The sequence below is a fragment of the Dreissena polymorpha genome, chromosome 13 (genome assembly GCF_020536995.1).
Source record: "Dreissena polymorpha isolate Duluth1 chromosome 13, UMN_Dpol_1.0, whole genome shotgun sequence".
NCBI lineage: Eukaryota > Metazoa > Mollusca > Bivalvia > Myida > Dreissenidae > Dreissena > Dreissena polymorpha.
Window position 1 is genome coordinate 11,362,118 of NC_068367.1, and position 16,202 is coordinate 11,378,319.

The 16,202-nt window shown below is 34.9% G+C and overlaps 1 protein-coding gene across 2 annotated transcripts in view; it reads right to left on the minus strand.

Moving 5' to 3' along the window:
* Positions 1 to 16,202, minus strand: part of LOC127854801 (probable C-mannosyltransferase DPY19L1) — a 58,401-nt gene that overhangs the window by 40,477 nt on the left and 1,722 nt on the right. For both annotated transcript variants that reach the window (XR_008037110.1, XM_052389847.1), the window contains exons 2-8: positions 14,509 to 14,533; positions 12,904 to 12,991; positions 5,382 to 5,519; positions 4,844 to 4,964; positions 4,080 to 4,173; positions 2,815 to 2,872; positions 1,530 to 1,621 (exon numbers count right to left, since the gene is read on the minus strand). Coding sequence is in view for 1 of the 2 variants with exons in the window: in XM_052389847.1 (XP_052245807.1) it covers positions 1,530 to 1,621; positions 2,815 to 2,872; positions 4,080 to 4,173; positions 4,844 to 4,964; positions 5,382 to 5,519; positions 12,904 to 12,991; positions 14,509 to 14,533 (616 nt within the window). In the remaining variant the exon portion in view is untranslated. The remainder of the gene's footprint in view (positions 1 to 1,529; positions 1,622 to 2,814; positions 2,873 to 4,079; positions 4,174 to 4,843; positions 4,965 to 5,381; positions 5,520 to 12,903; positions 12,992 to 14,508; positions 14,534 to 16,202) is intronic.

Genomic DNA, 16,202 nt, shown 5'->3' on the forward strand with positions numbered 1-16,202 from the left:
TACGAGTAAAAATTTGGGTACGAAAAAAAATTGGGTACGAAAAAAATTGGGTTCGAAAACTGTAGGGTACTAAAATAAAATTGGGGGTACGGGGAAGTAGTACCCGAGGGAAACTTGATCCTTTTAGCGAAACTGGGAGGCGGGTTACATTCTCGATCAAATATAACAAGAAATATCTTTAAAAAGGTATTTGACGTGTATTTTCTGTACTACTTATCTTAAACAACCGTCTGTTACAGTAAAACGTGTGTGGGTTATAACATTACGTTTCAGCATATTAATTCAAAACTTGACATGCTCTTTAATTACACCATGCTCTTTAATTTCACATGTATATCATACCAAACTTTATATTTCGTATTTTCCTTTTCTAAGTTAATGATGCTATGTGTACGGATGTGATTTCACAACCCCATGTGCATGAACATATACTTTTTCTCTTTTGATTATTGTTCTTTTTTTCTAATTCAATAAGTTTAGGCATGTTTGTTCGTTAAGTACGGCAATAATTTCATGATGATTCCCGATCGTAAGTGGGTATGAGCACATAGTCGTAAGAGCACTTGAATACGTGAGTTCGCCCATGAACAAATGGTAAGGTTAACTAAATCTCCGCGATATGACCTAATATGTGTTTAAAACAGTAAACAATATCCAACAAACGAATGAATTGTCAAACATAGTATGTGCACTGACGTGGCTCTGTAATTTATGTTTGAAAAGTTTATTAAATATGCAAAATGAGAAAACACGCAGAAGAGCGAGTATCACAGACATGATACGTTTATTATGCTGTTTATATACCATAGTCGCTACAACGTTTACAAATGGCATGTTCGAAATAATTCGTTTTCTTTACACTCATGATCGCGTTGAAAGTTATATATACACGTTTTAATTTGCAATTTATTAACAGAATCACGACAAATGTCAAATACAATACAGAAAATGCATAGTTGTTTCATTGATCTATAAACATATAATGGATTGAATATAACTGATTTAAAATTAACGTTTTCAAACTATTATTAAATCTTTTCCCAGAATATGCTGTCCTATTTATAGCTAAGCTTCCTATACCTTTATCAATGATAATCAGCGAGGTATGCCGATTAGAAAAATCGAGCTATCTCAATCGGACTGGCTCAGTCTTTTACATAGGTTGCCATTGTGAAGAATTTTTTCATGATATGATAACTTAGACGATGCTTCGCAGCATTGTCAAAAAGTGAAGTAAATAAAGCATGACTGCATTTTATATCTGAAATACAAATAAGAATGATTTTGTTTAATAGTTATACATGTAATTGTCAAATAAAACTGAATTTGATTAAAAGTCATGTTAATGACTTTATTCAAGGTAAAGATTAAAATTATATATAAAAAATATTGTAATGAATTTACGTGAAAACCAATTCTTTTTATATAACAATGTCCGATTTGTGCATGCATAAATGACCATGGCTATAAATAATTAATGTGAAGTCTTCAAATTGCAAAAACACTTTCCCTTAAGGGACATCACAAACCTGAGTAGGTAAGTCACTAGAAACATCTGCATGACCAGGAAAGGGTAGGCAAAGCTTTCCCGTAGTGGAGGAGTCCACTGCACCCTGGTAGCCTGGTAGTGAGGAGAAGTTCACAGTTATTATGCCTTTTTTACATTTATAATTCACAACCCAGGTGTGGTCCATTTTACCTTAGGGCCATGATTCAACTGCTAAGAAATCATTAAAGCAGTTGAAAATGAATGGTCTGATAAGCATAGCTTTTCCCTCAGATATGATTAACCCATTTATGCCCAGTGGACTCTCCCATCCTTCTAAATTGGATCAATTTATTTCCAAAATTAGGGGTGTCTGGTATATTTATATCTATATTTAGAATATTTCTTACAGAAATTTCTTTAAGCAAACAGCGCAGACCCAGATGAGACGCCGCATCATGCGGCGTCTCATCTGGGTCTACGCTGCTTGCAATGTCCTTTTTTCAGGACGCTAAGCATGAATGGGTTAAGACATTTATCTCATAATTTCTCCACCTAAAGACAAATGGTTCGAGTAAGAGAAGTCTATTTTTTCCAGCCCTGTCAGATGACAGATGTTTCTGACAATTTGTGATTATTTTGAAGCTAAAATAAATTCATATGTTCCCTTCGTCATTTAGTTAGATCTTACCCTTTACTAAAGGTATGATACACCTTTCCACATGGTGATTTTTGGTAGTTAAAATTTTAAAATTTCATGATGAATGATAAAGTTGCAGTCTGATAAGCTGTTGTATGGCCAAATTTAGCCATTGACCTTTAAGTTTGACCTCGACCTTTGAGGTAGAGAGTTAGATTCTATGCACCACACATCATTTTCTCATAGTGGATATTTATGGAAAGTGATGTAAAAATTGAATGGCAAAATAACAATCCCGTCCAACTGTTAACAGGCCAATTTTTTCCTTATGTTTGACCTTGTCCTTTGGGGTAAGGAGACAGGTGTTATAATTGTCAATTTTTTTAAGATAGTGAAAAGCAGCAGTAAGTATTTTAAAATTGCACACTGAATGACAAAAGAACTGACCATTCAAGCTGAGATGCACACATGTATGCACCTATAATCGAATTTTGTAACTGCTATAAAGATTTCCGCAAGGTGCCACGACAAACATACTAATATAGACAAATCAATACTTCAAAACCATATATATGCCCATTTTTGTTTTGTTATAAAACTAATTCATATCATACTTTTGCTTTAAAGGGGCATGTTGATGAGTTAAAAAATTTAATAGGTACTGCCGCTATTTAAGAAATGTTTATACCTCTCCATGGTTAAAGAAAAACGATGCCACAGTTAGTAATCCACCATACATACTGCCACTGCAAGCAAAAAATGGAGCCTAACTTAACACATTCACCTCTAAAGTGCAGAAATAGTTGTCATAGGGATCTCCTCAACTTAAAGTGCAGAAATAGTTGTTATAGGGATCTCCTCAACTTAAAGTGAAATAGTTGTAATAGGGATCTCCTCAACTTAAAGTGAAATAGTTGTAATAGGGATCTCCTCAACTTAAAGTGAAATAGTTGTAATAGGGATCTCCTCAACTTAAAGTGAAATAGTTGTAATAGGGATCTCCTCAACTTAAAGTGCAGAAATAGTTGTAATAGGGATCTCCTCAACTTAAAGTAAAATAGTTGTAATAGGGATCTCCTCAACTTAAAGTGAAATAGTTGTAATAGGGATCTCCTCAACTTAAAGTGAAATAGTTGTAATAGGGATCTCCTCAACTTAAAGTGAAATAGGGATCTCCTCAACTTAAAGTGAAATAGTTGTAATAGGGATCTCCTCAACTTAAAGTGAAATAGTTGTAATAGGGATCTCCTCAACTTAAAGTGAAATAGTTGTAATAGGGATCTCCTCAACTTAAAGTGAAATATTGACAATTTTCAAATAGATCATCTTCCAAAAGAATGTCATAAATTAAATAAAATTAACCAATATATTCAAACAAGTAAAATAACATTCCTGATTAAGAGCTATATCAAAATATATGTTTGTTTATTGATAAGCATTGAAAAAAATACAACAAAATAATTGTTAGTAATCATCTTCATTTATATTTTTGCAAAACATGTATAAGCGACATATCGATTCAACTAATGTAAAAATTAAAAAGCTCGATATGGTGGAAACTTGTTAGCTTGTACTTGTAGCTAGTGGTTGAAATGAGAAGGGCAGTAATATTGATAACATTTATTGGTAAATAAAATTGTTGTGTATGCCTTAAATAGTTAGTAAATGCTGAACGTCTTAAAATTGCTTTTATTCTGAAACCATAAGAATTTAAAGCATTACAAAAATTATCATAAAACATAGGTACATAAGAAGATAATTGTAATAGCATAGAATTGGATGAAAATGACAGGAGCAAAAAATAATGAAATAACATTTTTGAAAGAATCCACCTAAGATGTGGCACGAAAAACAGTCAAACACTCACTAAACACCACTTCAATAATTGCATTGATGAAAATGGCCAAGCTTCATCTAGAAATGAAAACAAAGAAACTGTGTGCAACCACGTACCTCAAGTATGTCCCAAATAGAAAGAACAGGGACATCATAAGTCCATTGAGGGAAAACACATGCTCCACATAGAAATAGGACGGCTCTCCAAGCCCTGTAACACAAACGCTTATATTTGCTTCTTTTCCAACATGTATTTTAAAATGCATGTTCCTACATGCATGTTTTTACTACCGCAAGTGTTACCCCTTTACCACTTAGGTTTTTTTTACACATGTGTAGTCCCTAAGAAAGTAAAATTTAATTAAAGACCTTTCTTACTAGATTCAAGTTTTAAAGGCATCATTTTAAACCTTAAGAAACTGATGAGAAGCAAATAGAATAAAACTGAACAGACTTCGACTTACTCGAAGGCATATTTAAAACTTTTTTTTGATCTTTCAAAAAATCTTGGACTAGTATTATCCTCCATGATATTCATATGTGAGTAAAAATATTAACTCTTTCAGTGCTGGAACCAAATTTTGAAGGCCTTTGCAAACAGTTTGGATCCAGATGAGATACCAAGTTCTGTTTGCTATTCTGATAGTATTCTTTGAAAAAATCGAAGAAAATGCTAATTTTAGAAATTCAGCAGACAACATTTTAGCAGACAACAAATTTCCCAGCATGCAATGGGTTAATGTAGCCTACCTTCACAGCTCTGTACAGGACTGAGCCCCTCCCCACGGTTCACACGCCAGCACATCTTGGTACCTACCTTCACAGCTCTGTACAGGACTGAGTCCCTCCCCACGGTTCACACGCCAGCACATGTAGCCTACCTTCACAGCTCTGTACAGGACTGAGCCCCTCCCCACGGTTCACACGCCAGCACATCTTGGTAGGCCTGTTCATGGCACTGTTGATGCCCTCATACAGTCTGTAGCCAATGGCTAGAACAACCTATTAATGTGAGAAAAAAATGTATGAGAACTATGTCACTTTTTAATTGAAAAGATGCCTATCTTAACTTGTTTCTATCAATTACAAGCAAACAGTCTTACGCAACAACCTTTTCTGAAAACTATACAAAGCATTCTTTTCATAATTCATTTTTTAGACATAGTGCAGCTGGAAAATTTCATGTATGTGTATTTTGCAAAATTCACCTGGAATTCATGGTATTACCACCATTGATATTACATACACTAAGCACAAACAAAAAACAAAAATTTACAACATACTGGTACAATTAAAAAACTGTTAACATAAATAATGTATAAATCAACAAGAAAGAAAATGTTTTAAAATTAGTTTCAAAGAGACAGGGAACTATAGATAAAAACATCAATTTTAATGCACAAAAATAATTGCGCCTACCTCAGGATACAAGTTGAACCTCTTGAGAGTGTTTATTGTGAGCGGGTACTCGGTAATGTTGTCATACATGACTTGGTTTAGGCCCTCAATGAAGGTGGGGGACTCGGTCATTGTCTTGTAGTACGAGTAGTATAAACCCTGGTAATAAAGGGCAAGTCACTGCAGTTATAGACCATTTCTACAGAAAGTTTTGCTGAATAGCTTCCAATTGCTCAGAAAGGCATACAATTAAAACATAACTTCTCATACACATCAGCATACAATAAAATCAGCGCCCTCACACTTCTTTGGGGGAAGGGGTCCGCAGCCCTTAGGGGGGGAATTTTTTGTAAATGGGGGAATTTTTATAACAAAAAACAACAACTGTGTTGAACTGTTATAAACATATATTTCTATAGGACAGAATGGTGGACTTTTACTCAATCTATATAACAGATATCTTATTTAATAGTCCAATATATTGCAGTTAAAGGGGTTAAAAGATCGCGACCTTGATATATCCGGCGCACAATATAAATTGTCAGGTTATTATTGCATGTTTAAGTATGCATTAGCATAATTTGGCAATCTCAAAACACCCTATTTTCCTACCTTATTGAAGTATGTGTTATATCCATATGTTATTCATTGGTATAAAACAAAACATTATTCCATGTAAGTATTTTGAAAAGCGTATAATTAAATTTGTAATCTGAAAACAATTGCCAAGTTTTATTGTTCAAGAAAGCATGCACAAATTAGACCCCATGTACAAAATGACGTCATCTTATCCTCATGGAAAGCATGGGCTTTAATAGTGGTGCATTTTCACAAACTGAGGGAGCTTTGCCTCTAATTAAAAGCAAGTAGTTTACACTGTATCTAACGCGCAAAGATAGTTGAAATAGGTCAGTATTGACTTGTGACATTTACAGTTATAATTGTATACGCCTTCATGTGTGCACTCGTGCGTTTCGGCAGTTCAAAGCAATTTCAAGAGAGAATGGTAACACCCGAAATGACCTGTGATGTTTGGCAAGTGGAGTTATTGTTTATCGCAGTACACAGGTGTTACAGTGATGTACAATGAAACCAAACAATCTGGTCAAAACTAGATAATGAATGTCGGATTAAAATGAAAATTAAAGTGGGTGAAAAAAGGGTAAAATACTAGCTTGTACCTGATTTTATCTCAGCAAATTTTCAGATTAAAACATGTTACATTGTATTTGGGGATTATGCTCGTCACATTTTGAGGAGCCATAACCATAGCTGATTTGTGATATATTGGACAACGCAATATAATGGAAAGTGATATATTGGAGTCAATATTCAACTATAAATCAGCGATTTTTTTTCTCATTTTTTGAGGGGGAAAAAAATCAGTTTTGGGGGAAAAACATATACTTTTCAGGTGGGGGACTGCCGCCAAAATTCGGTGGCAGATTTGATAGATTGAGGGCCTGCAAATAATGCTGCCACTTTTATCAAATAATATAAGCCTTGATGAATATTACAAATGGGCCGACTCTGTGTAAAGGAGGTTTAATACATGTGCGTAGTGTCCCCACAGATTAGCCTGCAGACCACACAGGCTAATCTGGGACGACACTTTACGCACATGCATTAAACCCCCATTTCACAGAGCAAGGCCCAAATAAGCTCTAAAATAAATGAACAACAATAGGTCAAAGGCTAGGCAGCTTGTCAGCAGTGACCAGTGTATAAATCATATTACACATGTTCAATGGCTTATTCTATGAAATATAAAATAACTCTTGCAACTACTGTAATTACTTTACAGTAAGTTTCTGGACACCTAAAAATAATAATGTTTTTGCGTATCCAAAAATTAAAATAAAACAAAAGGGCCTAGATGGCCCTATTTCGCTCACCTGAGAGGAGTCGGTTCAATTAATCTTTAGCAAATGTCAAACTTTACCTAGAAATTGTCCAGACAAACATCCTGGTCAAGTTTCATCATTATTTCATCTGCGAGTCATGATCAATGTACCTATGAAGTTTCATGATCGTAGGCGTAAGCATTCTAGAGTTATCATCCGGAAACCATTTTTCTAAGTTGAGTAACCGTGACCTTGACAGCCATTGTGTGAATACATTTTTTGTCACTGTTACCTTTGACCTAGTGATCTGATAATCAATAGGGGTCATCTGCGAGTCATGATCAATATACTATGAAGTTTCATGAACCTAGGCATAAGCGTTCTTGAGTTATCATCCAGAAACCATTTTACTATTTCAGGTCACTGTGACCGTGACCTTTGACCTAGTGACCAGAAAATCAATAGAGATCATCTGCGAGTCATGATCATTGTACCTATGAAGTTTCATGATCCTAGGCATAAGCGTTCTTAAGTTATCATCCAGAAACCATTTTACTATTTAAGGTCACCATGACCTTGACCTTTGACCTAGTGACCTGAAAATCAATAGGGGTCATCTACAAGTCATGATCAATGTACCTATGAAGTTTCATGATCCTAGGCCTAAGCGTTCTTGAGTTATCATCCGGAAACCATTTTACTATTTCGGGTCATCGTGACCTTGACCTTTGACCTAGTGACCTGAAAATCAAAAGAGGTTATCTGTGAGTCATGATCAATGTATCTATGAAGTTTCATGATTCTAGGCATAAGCGTTCTTGAGTTATCATCAGAAAACCATTTTACTGCTTTGAGTCACTGTGACCTTGACCTTTGACCTAGTGACCTGAAAATCAATAGGGGTCATCTGCGAGTCATGATCAATGTATCTATGAAGTTTCATGATCCTAGGCATAAGTGTTCTTGAGTTATCATCCGGAAACCATTTTACTATTTCAGGTCATCATGACCTTGACCTTTGACCTAGTGACCTGAAAATCAATAGGGGTCATATGCTAGTCATGATCAATGTACCTATGAAGTTTCATGATCCTTGGCATAAGCGCTCTTGAGTTATCATCCTGAAACCATCTGGTGGACGGATGGACCGACATGAGCAAAACAATATACCCCCTCTTCTTCGAAAGGGGGGGGGGGCATAATGAGAAAACTGCCCACCCCCCTCCCAGCAGCCGTATTTTTCAACTGACCGGAACCATTTTTGAACTCAAACTCTCGTATCAAGGAAACAAATGTTCAGAGCAAATTTCATGAAAATTGGGCCAAAAATGTGACTTCTACTGTGTTCACATGTTTTCACTATATACATATAGAAAAAAATGCCCCGCCCACTTGCGGCCATGTTTTTTCACCGATCCCAACCATTTTCCAACTCGTCAGAGATATCAATACAACCAATGTTTTGACCAACTTTCATGATAATTGGGCAAAAATTGTGACTTCTAGAGTGTTTACAAGGTTTCTCTATAGCCAAATAGCGAAAACTGCCACTATATACATATAGAGAAAAATGCCCCGCCCACTGGCGGCCATGTTTTTTCACCGATCACGACCATTTTCAAACTCGTCAGAGACATCAATTGAACAAATGTTTTGAGCAACTTTCATGAAGATTGGGCAAAAATTGTGACTTATAGAGTGTTTACAAGGTTTCTCCATAGCCAAATAAGGAAAACTGCCCCCCCCACTGACGTCCATGTTTTTCAACGGATCGGAACCACTTTTGAACTCAACCAAGATATCGTTAAGACAAACATTTTGACAAAGTAACATGAAGATTGGGCATGAAATGTGACTTCTACAGTGTTTACAAGGTTTTTCTTTTTTTTGACCTAGTGACCTAGTTTTTGACCCGGCACAACCCAGTTTCGAACTCGACCAAGATTTCATTGGGACAAAGCTTCTGACCAAGTTTCATGAAGATGGGACAAGAAATGTGGCCTCTAGAGTGTTTACGAGCAAATGTTAACGGACGGACAGAGATACGACGGACAAAGACCGGTCACAAAGCTCACCTGAGGTGAGCTAAAAAAATATTCAAAAAGGACAGGTGTCTGAAAATGTAGGAAAAAAAGTATTTGAAAAATTTAAAGAAAGTGAGAATACTGCATTGATGATTGGAAAATTGCAATTTGTGTCCATTGTTTCAAGAAATAATATCACTTGTTGTATAATACTTTGCTGTATAGTAAACCTTACTTTTTATGTGTTTCAATTTACGCTCTAGGTTGAAAAAATTGTCTATTATCCGTATACATATTGCCTAAAGAAATTCAACTGCCAGATTTTATTACCTTTATCCTGTTTTAAAAACGCATTACCAAAGTGTCATCAGACAAAGGTGACACTGCAGAATTCTCATAAAATAACATTTTAAAACAACCTATCCAAAATTTTTAAGTAATTCATTATGGACAGAAACATGCATGCCAGAAAATTAAGAGTAACAAAAATTAATTATTTTGGCTAAAAATTGAGGTGTCTGAAAATTTAGAGTGTCCAAAAACTAAAATAACAAGGGCTGTTTGTAAAACATGCATGCCCCCCATATGGGCTCTCCGTTGTAGTGAGAGCCATTGTGTGAATATGTTTTTTGTCACTGTGACCTTGACCTTTGACCTAGTGACCTGAAAATCAATAGGGGTCATCTGCCAGTCATGATCAATGTACCTATGAAGTTTCATGATCCTAGCCATAAGCATTCTTGAGTAATCATCCGGACACCATTTTACTATTTCGGGTCACTGTGACCTTGACCTTTGACCTATAGTGACCTGAAAATCAATAGGGGTCATCTGCGAGTCATGATCAATCTACCTATCAAGTTTCATGATCCTAGGCCTAAGCGTTCTTGAGTTATCATCCGGAAACCATTTTACTATTTCGGGTCACTGTGACCTTGACCTTTGACTTAGTGATCTCAAAATCAATAGGGGTCATCTGCGAGTCCTGATCAATCTACCTATCAAGTTTCATGATCCTAGGCCTAAGGGTTCTTGAGTTATCATCCGGAAACCATTTTACTATTTCGGGTCACTGTGACCTTGACCTTTGACCTAGTGACCTCAAAATCAATAGGGGTCATCTGCGAGTCATGATCAATCTAACTATCAAGTTTCATGATCCTAGGCCTAAGCGTTCTTGAGTTATCATCTGGAAACCATTTTACTATTTCGGGTCACCGTGACCTTGACCTTTGACATAGTGACCTCAAAATCCATAGAGGTCATCTACGAGTCATGATCAATGTACCTATGAAGTTTCATGATCCTAGGCCCAAGCGTTCTTGAGTTATCGTCTGACAACCACCTGGTGGACGGACCGACCGACAGACCGACATGAGCAAAGCAATATACCCCCTCTTCTTCGAAGGGGGGCATAAAAACAATGAACTATATTATCAACTCTGGATCACCATGTATATACATGGACATATCCATTATTTATGTACCGGTAAACAAATTATACAAAGTCAAAATTGGTGACTAAGAAATACTGCATGATAGACACAATTTTGAATTTTCTAAACAATGGCAATAACTCAAACAAATACACATGTTTAAGCTTGATATACATAGATTTTCAAAAGGAGTTCCAGTGCCATTTTGTACACAATTATTTGAATCTGAAGCATTTCATGTTGGAATAGTGGCTCCAAGTTTTGATTATCAGAAAAAGTCACAAGGTTACTCTCCACATTTATTCTTTCCTTGACTGTTAATTTCTAAATCTTCCAATCTCATTTTCAAATATTTGGTTTATTTACAAGAACATAAAAATGAGGCTTAAATGCACATGAAACTTTTGTATCATATTATTATTTCCTGTAGTTACTTACCCATTTGTTCCTGTGATTCTATGATGTAATTCAATTTAAATAAAAAATGTTATTATCTAAGTTATTTTTTAATTTGTGTTATGACATAAGACCTTTTTTCGATTCATAACAACTTATATGACAAAAACGTTGTTGTGTATGTGTGGTTAAACTATTTGCAATACTGTGAATCATAATTAAGAACAAGTAAGCAATTTTACAGCACTTTTCAACACTCTTTTCCTTCTTTCTTCTTCTTCTTAAAAGAACCGTATAGAGCTATAGAGCTTTTTCAGGAAGCATACTGACACGTATGCCCTCTAATTTCTAAAGGATCTGTACGATATAGATCTAAGATAGATGTACAGAAAGCTAATACTATTTTAAACACCTCAACCTATTTTAACAATTAATGAGTTCTTGAAACCTCAGGCTTTAAACAGTATGCTTGAAATAAACTTCAATAAATACACTTTTTTAACTTAGATAATCAAGCATGAAATACCTGCAGTCATATCCATGATAAACATCTACCAATTGCATCTTTGTGCACATTTTATTGTTGATTAACTGATTGCTGTAGAAATTTGATCCCCAATTACAGGTTTAGAGTTTCCAATACTCATTACAAGAAGGATATTAATTTCATTACTAAAGTTTGACTTCAAAAGAAAACCTTTAATCAATGAGCTGGGAAACAAAACGATGACAAAATCAGTTAATGATGCATGATGAAATGTGGTGCATACTTGACATTTGTAGACAAGTATTCATTTACACTTTATAAGGAGGCATCGACTTTGAAACCCTGATCCATTACATAACCACTCATTACAACAAACTTGATACCTAATCCATAATGATTGATCTTGTCTTTAACATTCACAATAAATCTTCCACAAAATGACAGTCTTTAAGTGCAAAGCAGTTAACCTGTATATTCCACAATTACTTTATGCTAAGGCCATACACATTTGTTTTATGTTATTTAATGTTTAGAGTCCCCGGGAAGGTACGTTTTTAAGGAGCAACTACAAAAAACATGTTACGACAAATAAAAAATCTAAAAGATCTATTTCAAAATTGAACAAAACAAGTTCAGTGTTTTTTTACCTGCTATTCCTGCGTCCTGGCCTCACACAAACCTCTGGGGATGCAAAGTATCGAATTATGTGAGTCCCAAAAATCCATTGAAATTTCTCCAAAAAAATATTGTTTAATATTTGGACTCATTCTTTCAATTCGGAAACTCATAGATTTTCAAGCTATCGAGTCCCAGGACTCAGATGAGAACATTTGTAAAATTATCACTGCAAGTTCAGTTCAGAACTTTGAGAATTTTTATTTATTTAAAATACACTAAAATACAATGTGAACATGCAAACATGAAACAGGCAAAACAAACTAAACTTACAGTCTTCAAAACATTGATCTCATCCGAGAATGCAAAACAATTTACCCAATTACACTCACCACATTTACCATTCATTTACACCACTGGCAGTAATTTCAGTTGCTTAGTATTGACCATAGGTGCTAGCGAACATTTGTGTCACGTTCTGAGAAAACTGGGCATAATGCATGTGTGTTAAGTGTCGTCCCAGATTAGCCTGTGCAGTCTGCACAGGCTAATCAGGGACAACACTTTCCGCCTTAATTGGATTTTTGCTAAGAAGAGACTTCCTTTAAATGAAAGATGTCATAAAAGCGAAAAGTGTCGTCGCTGATTAGCCTGAGCGGACTGCACAGGCTAATCTGGGACGACCCTTTACGCACATGCATTATGCCCAGTTTTCTCAGAACCCGACTCATTTGTACTCACCATTTCTGTACGGAAAGCAAGCTCCCTCTCCAATGTGGATAGGTGAGAAAAGTGGCGATCCCTCTCAAACATATTGGCAATGTGGTTCCTGAACAATACAGTCAAGGAGCAATACAAATTTCAATTAGTTAAAAATAATATGAGACGCGCTCTGTGAAAAAGGGGGTTTAATGCATGTGCGTAAAGTGTTGTCTCAGATTAGCCTGTGCAGGCCTCACAGACTAATCAGGGACAACACTTTCTGCCTATGCTGGATTTTTGCTAGGAGGAGACTGTCTTTAAACGAACAATACCATCAAAGCAGAAAGTGATGTCCCTGATTAGCCTGTGATGACTGCACAGGATAAATTTGGGATGACACTTTACACACATGCAGTAAACCCCCTTGACACAGAGCATGGCCCATATAAATGTATATTGGGTGTTACATAATGTAAATTTATACACTTATTTCTATTCAGTAAGTAAGCACTGTGCATACACATATAGCTTACTCACCTGGCATTGACCTCTGGTATGCAAGAATATATTTAAGTACCGTTGCAAATAATACATTAGTTTCCATACTGTTTAATAGATTAAAGTGTATCTCACTTAGTAAACAGAAAAACAGAATGCAAATATTATAGGAAATAATCCATGCATTAAATTGAGTTCTTGGCTAACTAATGCTGTTGCTACACCAAGTTTCATTACCGGAATGAGCTTAAATTGGAAGATATAATTATACTGGATGGATGGTTTGCTATTGACTACCCAAGGAAGCTGGTTATGGGACAGACATTGTTTTTTTGTAAAATGCTTGTCTATGACACCAAACAATTTAATTTCTATAAATACTATATATTATAAGTAGTTATCCAGCAATTTATGCATCTTCTCAGAAGATGATTGAAATTTATAAAAAAAATGCTGTTGTATGAAAAAAAAATTGAGTATGAACAATTTTGTGCATTTTATAGGAATTACTGCAAAAAGATTTGCTTATCATTTGCCACAGACACATATTATCATAAATAAAAAAAGGAACAGTTACAGTGCAGTACTGAATTAACCCATTCATGCCTAGCGTCCTGAAAAAAGGACATTGCAAACAGCGTAGACCCAGATGAGACGCCGCATAATGCGGCGTCTCATCTGGGTCTGCGCTGTTTGCTTAAAGAAATTTCTGTAAGAAATATTCTAAATATAGAAATAAATATACCAGACACCCTTGCTTTTGGAAATAAATTGATCCAATTTAGAAGGATGGGAGAGTCCACTGGGCATAAATGGGTTAAGAGGAATTATTTAAAGCTTCTGCATCATATCAAGCTAGAATGATTTGTGAATTTTAATTACATAAAGAACAAAAATAACTGTATCATAAGAGACCATATTTATCATTGGTATGTTCAATTGTATCTTTGTTACACATTCAAGTTCAAATGCACTGATAAGAGAATCAATCCCAGATAATATATTACCATAATTACCATAATATCAGTGCACAATGGTTCTTTTTATACAAAATTTTATATACATACACAATTGGTTCACATTTGTCAAATTATTTCAATACATTAATTAACCATGTGAATGCATCAAAGAACAAACATATCTTACCTATGTGTGAAGCCTATGATGATGGCTGTAAATAAAAATCATTTTTATTTTGTATCAATGAAAATATAACTATACACTCAATATATCACATGTAAATGTTTTAATTAAATCTGATAGTTGTCCAGAATTTTTCACAATACAAAATTTGTTTATCTTTGTTTGTTCAGAAGGATGTTAAGCATTTTCAACATTTTTCAACTTTCAGTTAAATCATGGCGGTCAGTCCTTGGTTTACTGGTTAATACTGAGTATTTTTAGTTACATTGTTAGTAACTGATGGTGTGTGTGATAAACATCCTCAGTAATATCATACCATATGAGAACACAGTTTGAGTATGGTATGAAAGTACTGTGGGTGTATATCCCATACACTATATCTCAACTGACTACTCGATTACTCAGGTGTATGGAAAATACGCCATTGGCACATGACCCCTTAGCAAATTGGATTAGATCATTTTTTTAGGAGGTTAACTGGCTAATACAGTACTGAGTATACATGCATTTCCCAGTACCTGACAACTACCCACCCTGAATCAGAGATAGGAATGTTCATAGACAGGATTTCATCACCAATCCAAAGACACCTTATATACAGGTGGGGACCTAATTCTGGTGATACTTTCATTGACATTACCAATAAGAATCTTGCGATTACATCACACGAACTAGCTCTGTGTTTTTTGTTTTACTATCATTACTATGATTAAAAATTAATACAAACACAACAAAAAGTGAAGAAAACAGTTTTACTTCATATCTAAAACTTTCTTCTACAAAAATTATCCAATTTTATTAATAGTCCATACATTTTAACATTCCATTGGTCCCCTTAAAGAAATTTCCACAACAATTGCAAAGTGAAGCAGAACCCACTAGTGTAAACTCTACACATTTGTTTCCAATATGCAATTGAGTACTCTCTCTTTGAGATAAAGTCACCAGAATTTGGGCAGCAATGCAATAAGTGAACGCTGTTGTTGCATTGTTTGCCTTAGTTCAGTAATAATGTAACTGTTTTATTTTAACACCGAAATAAGGTCACTCACAGGTACTTGAAAAAAAAATTTGGTCCTTATATATATAATAAGAGTAAAGGTATCCAACGATGATTTCACAGGTGTATTGAATAACACAATGCAACAGCATAAACGATCAAACAATGCACACATATGTCGTATTTGTGAAACTTTAGGCTGTTTTGGACATACTTGGATGATTTTCATCAAATAAAAGGTGTTTTATCATAGATGGACCCTTCCTGCTGGCAACCACAACGACATATGTGTGAATTGTTTGATCGTTTACGCTGTTGCATTGTGTTATTCAATACACCTGTGAAATCATCGTTGGATACCTTTACTCTTATTATATATATAAGGACTAAATTTTTTTTCAAGTACCTGTGAGGTCACTGGATATATCTTACGTGGAATTGTTACTTTTTATATATTATAAGGCCCTTTTATTTTCAATTCAGATCACATGATATACTTAGTTGCAATAATTCAACCAGGGCTCCAGATAAGGTTTTGTGAAATTCTTAAATTACTACCAGATTTTCAAAAAGAATTCTTAACTCTAAAATTTTATTCTTAACATTACTACTATTAAAGTTTTGGAAAATAATTCTTATTTTTTCTAAATGACCTAAAAATAAATAATAATGGATATTTTCATGAAAAAAAATCAAA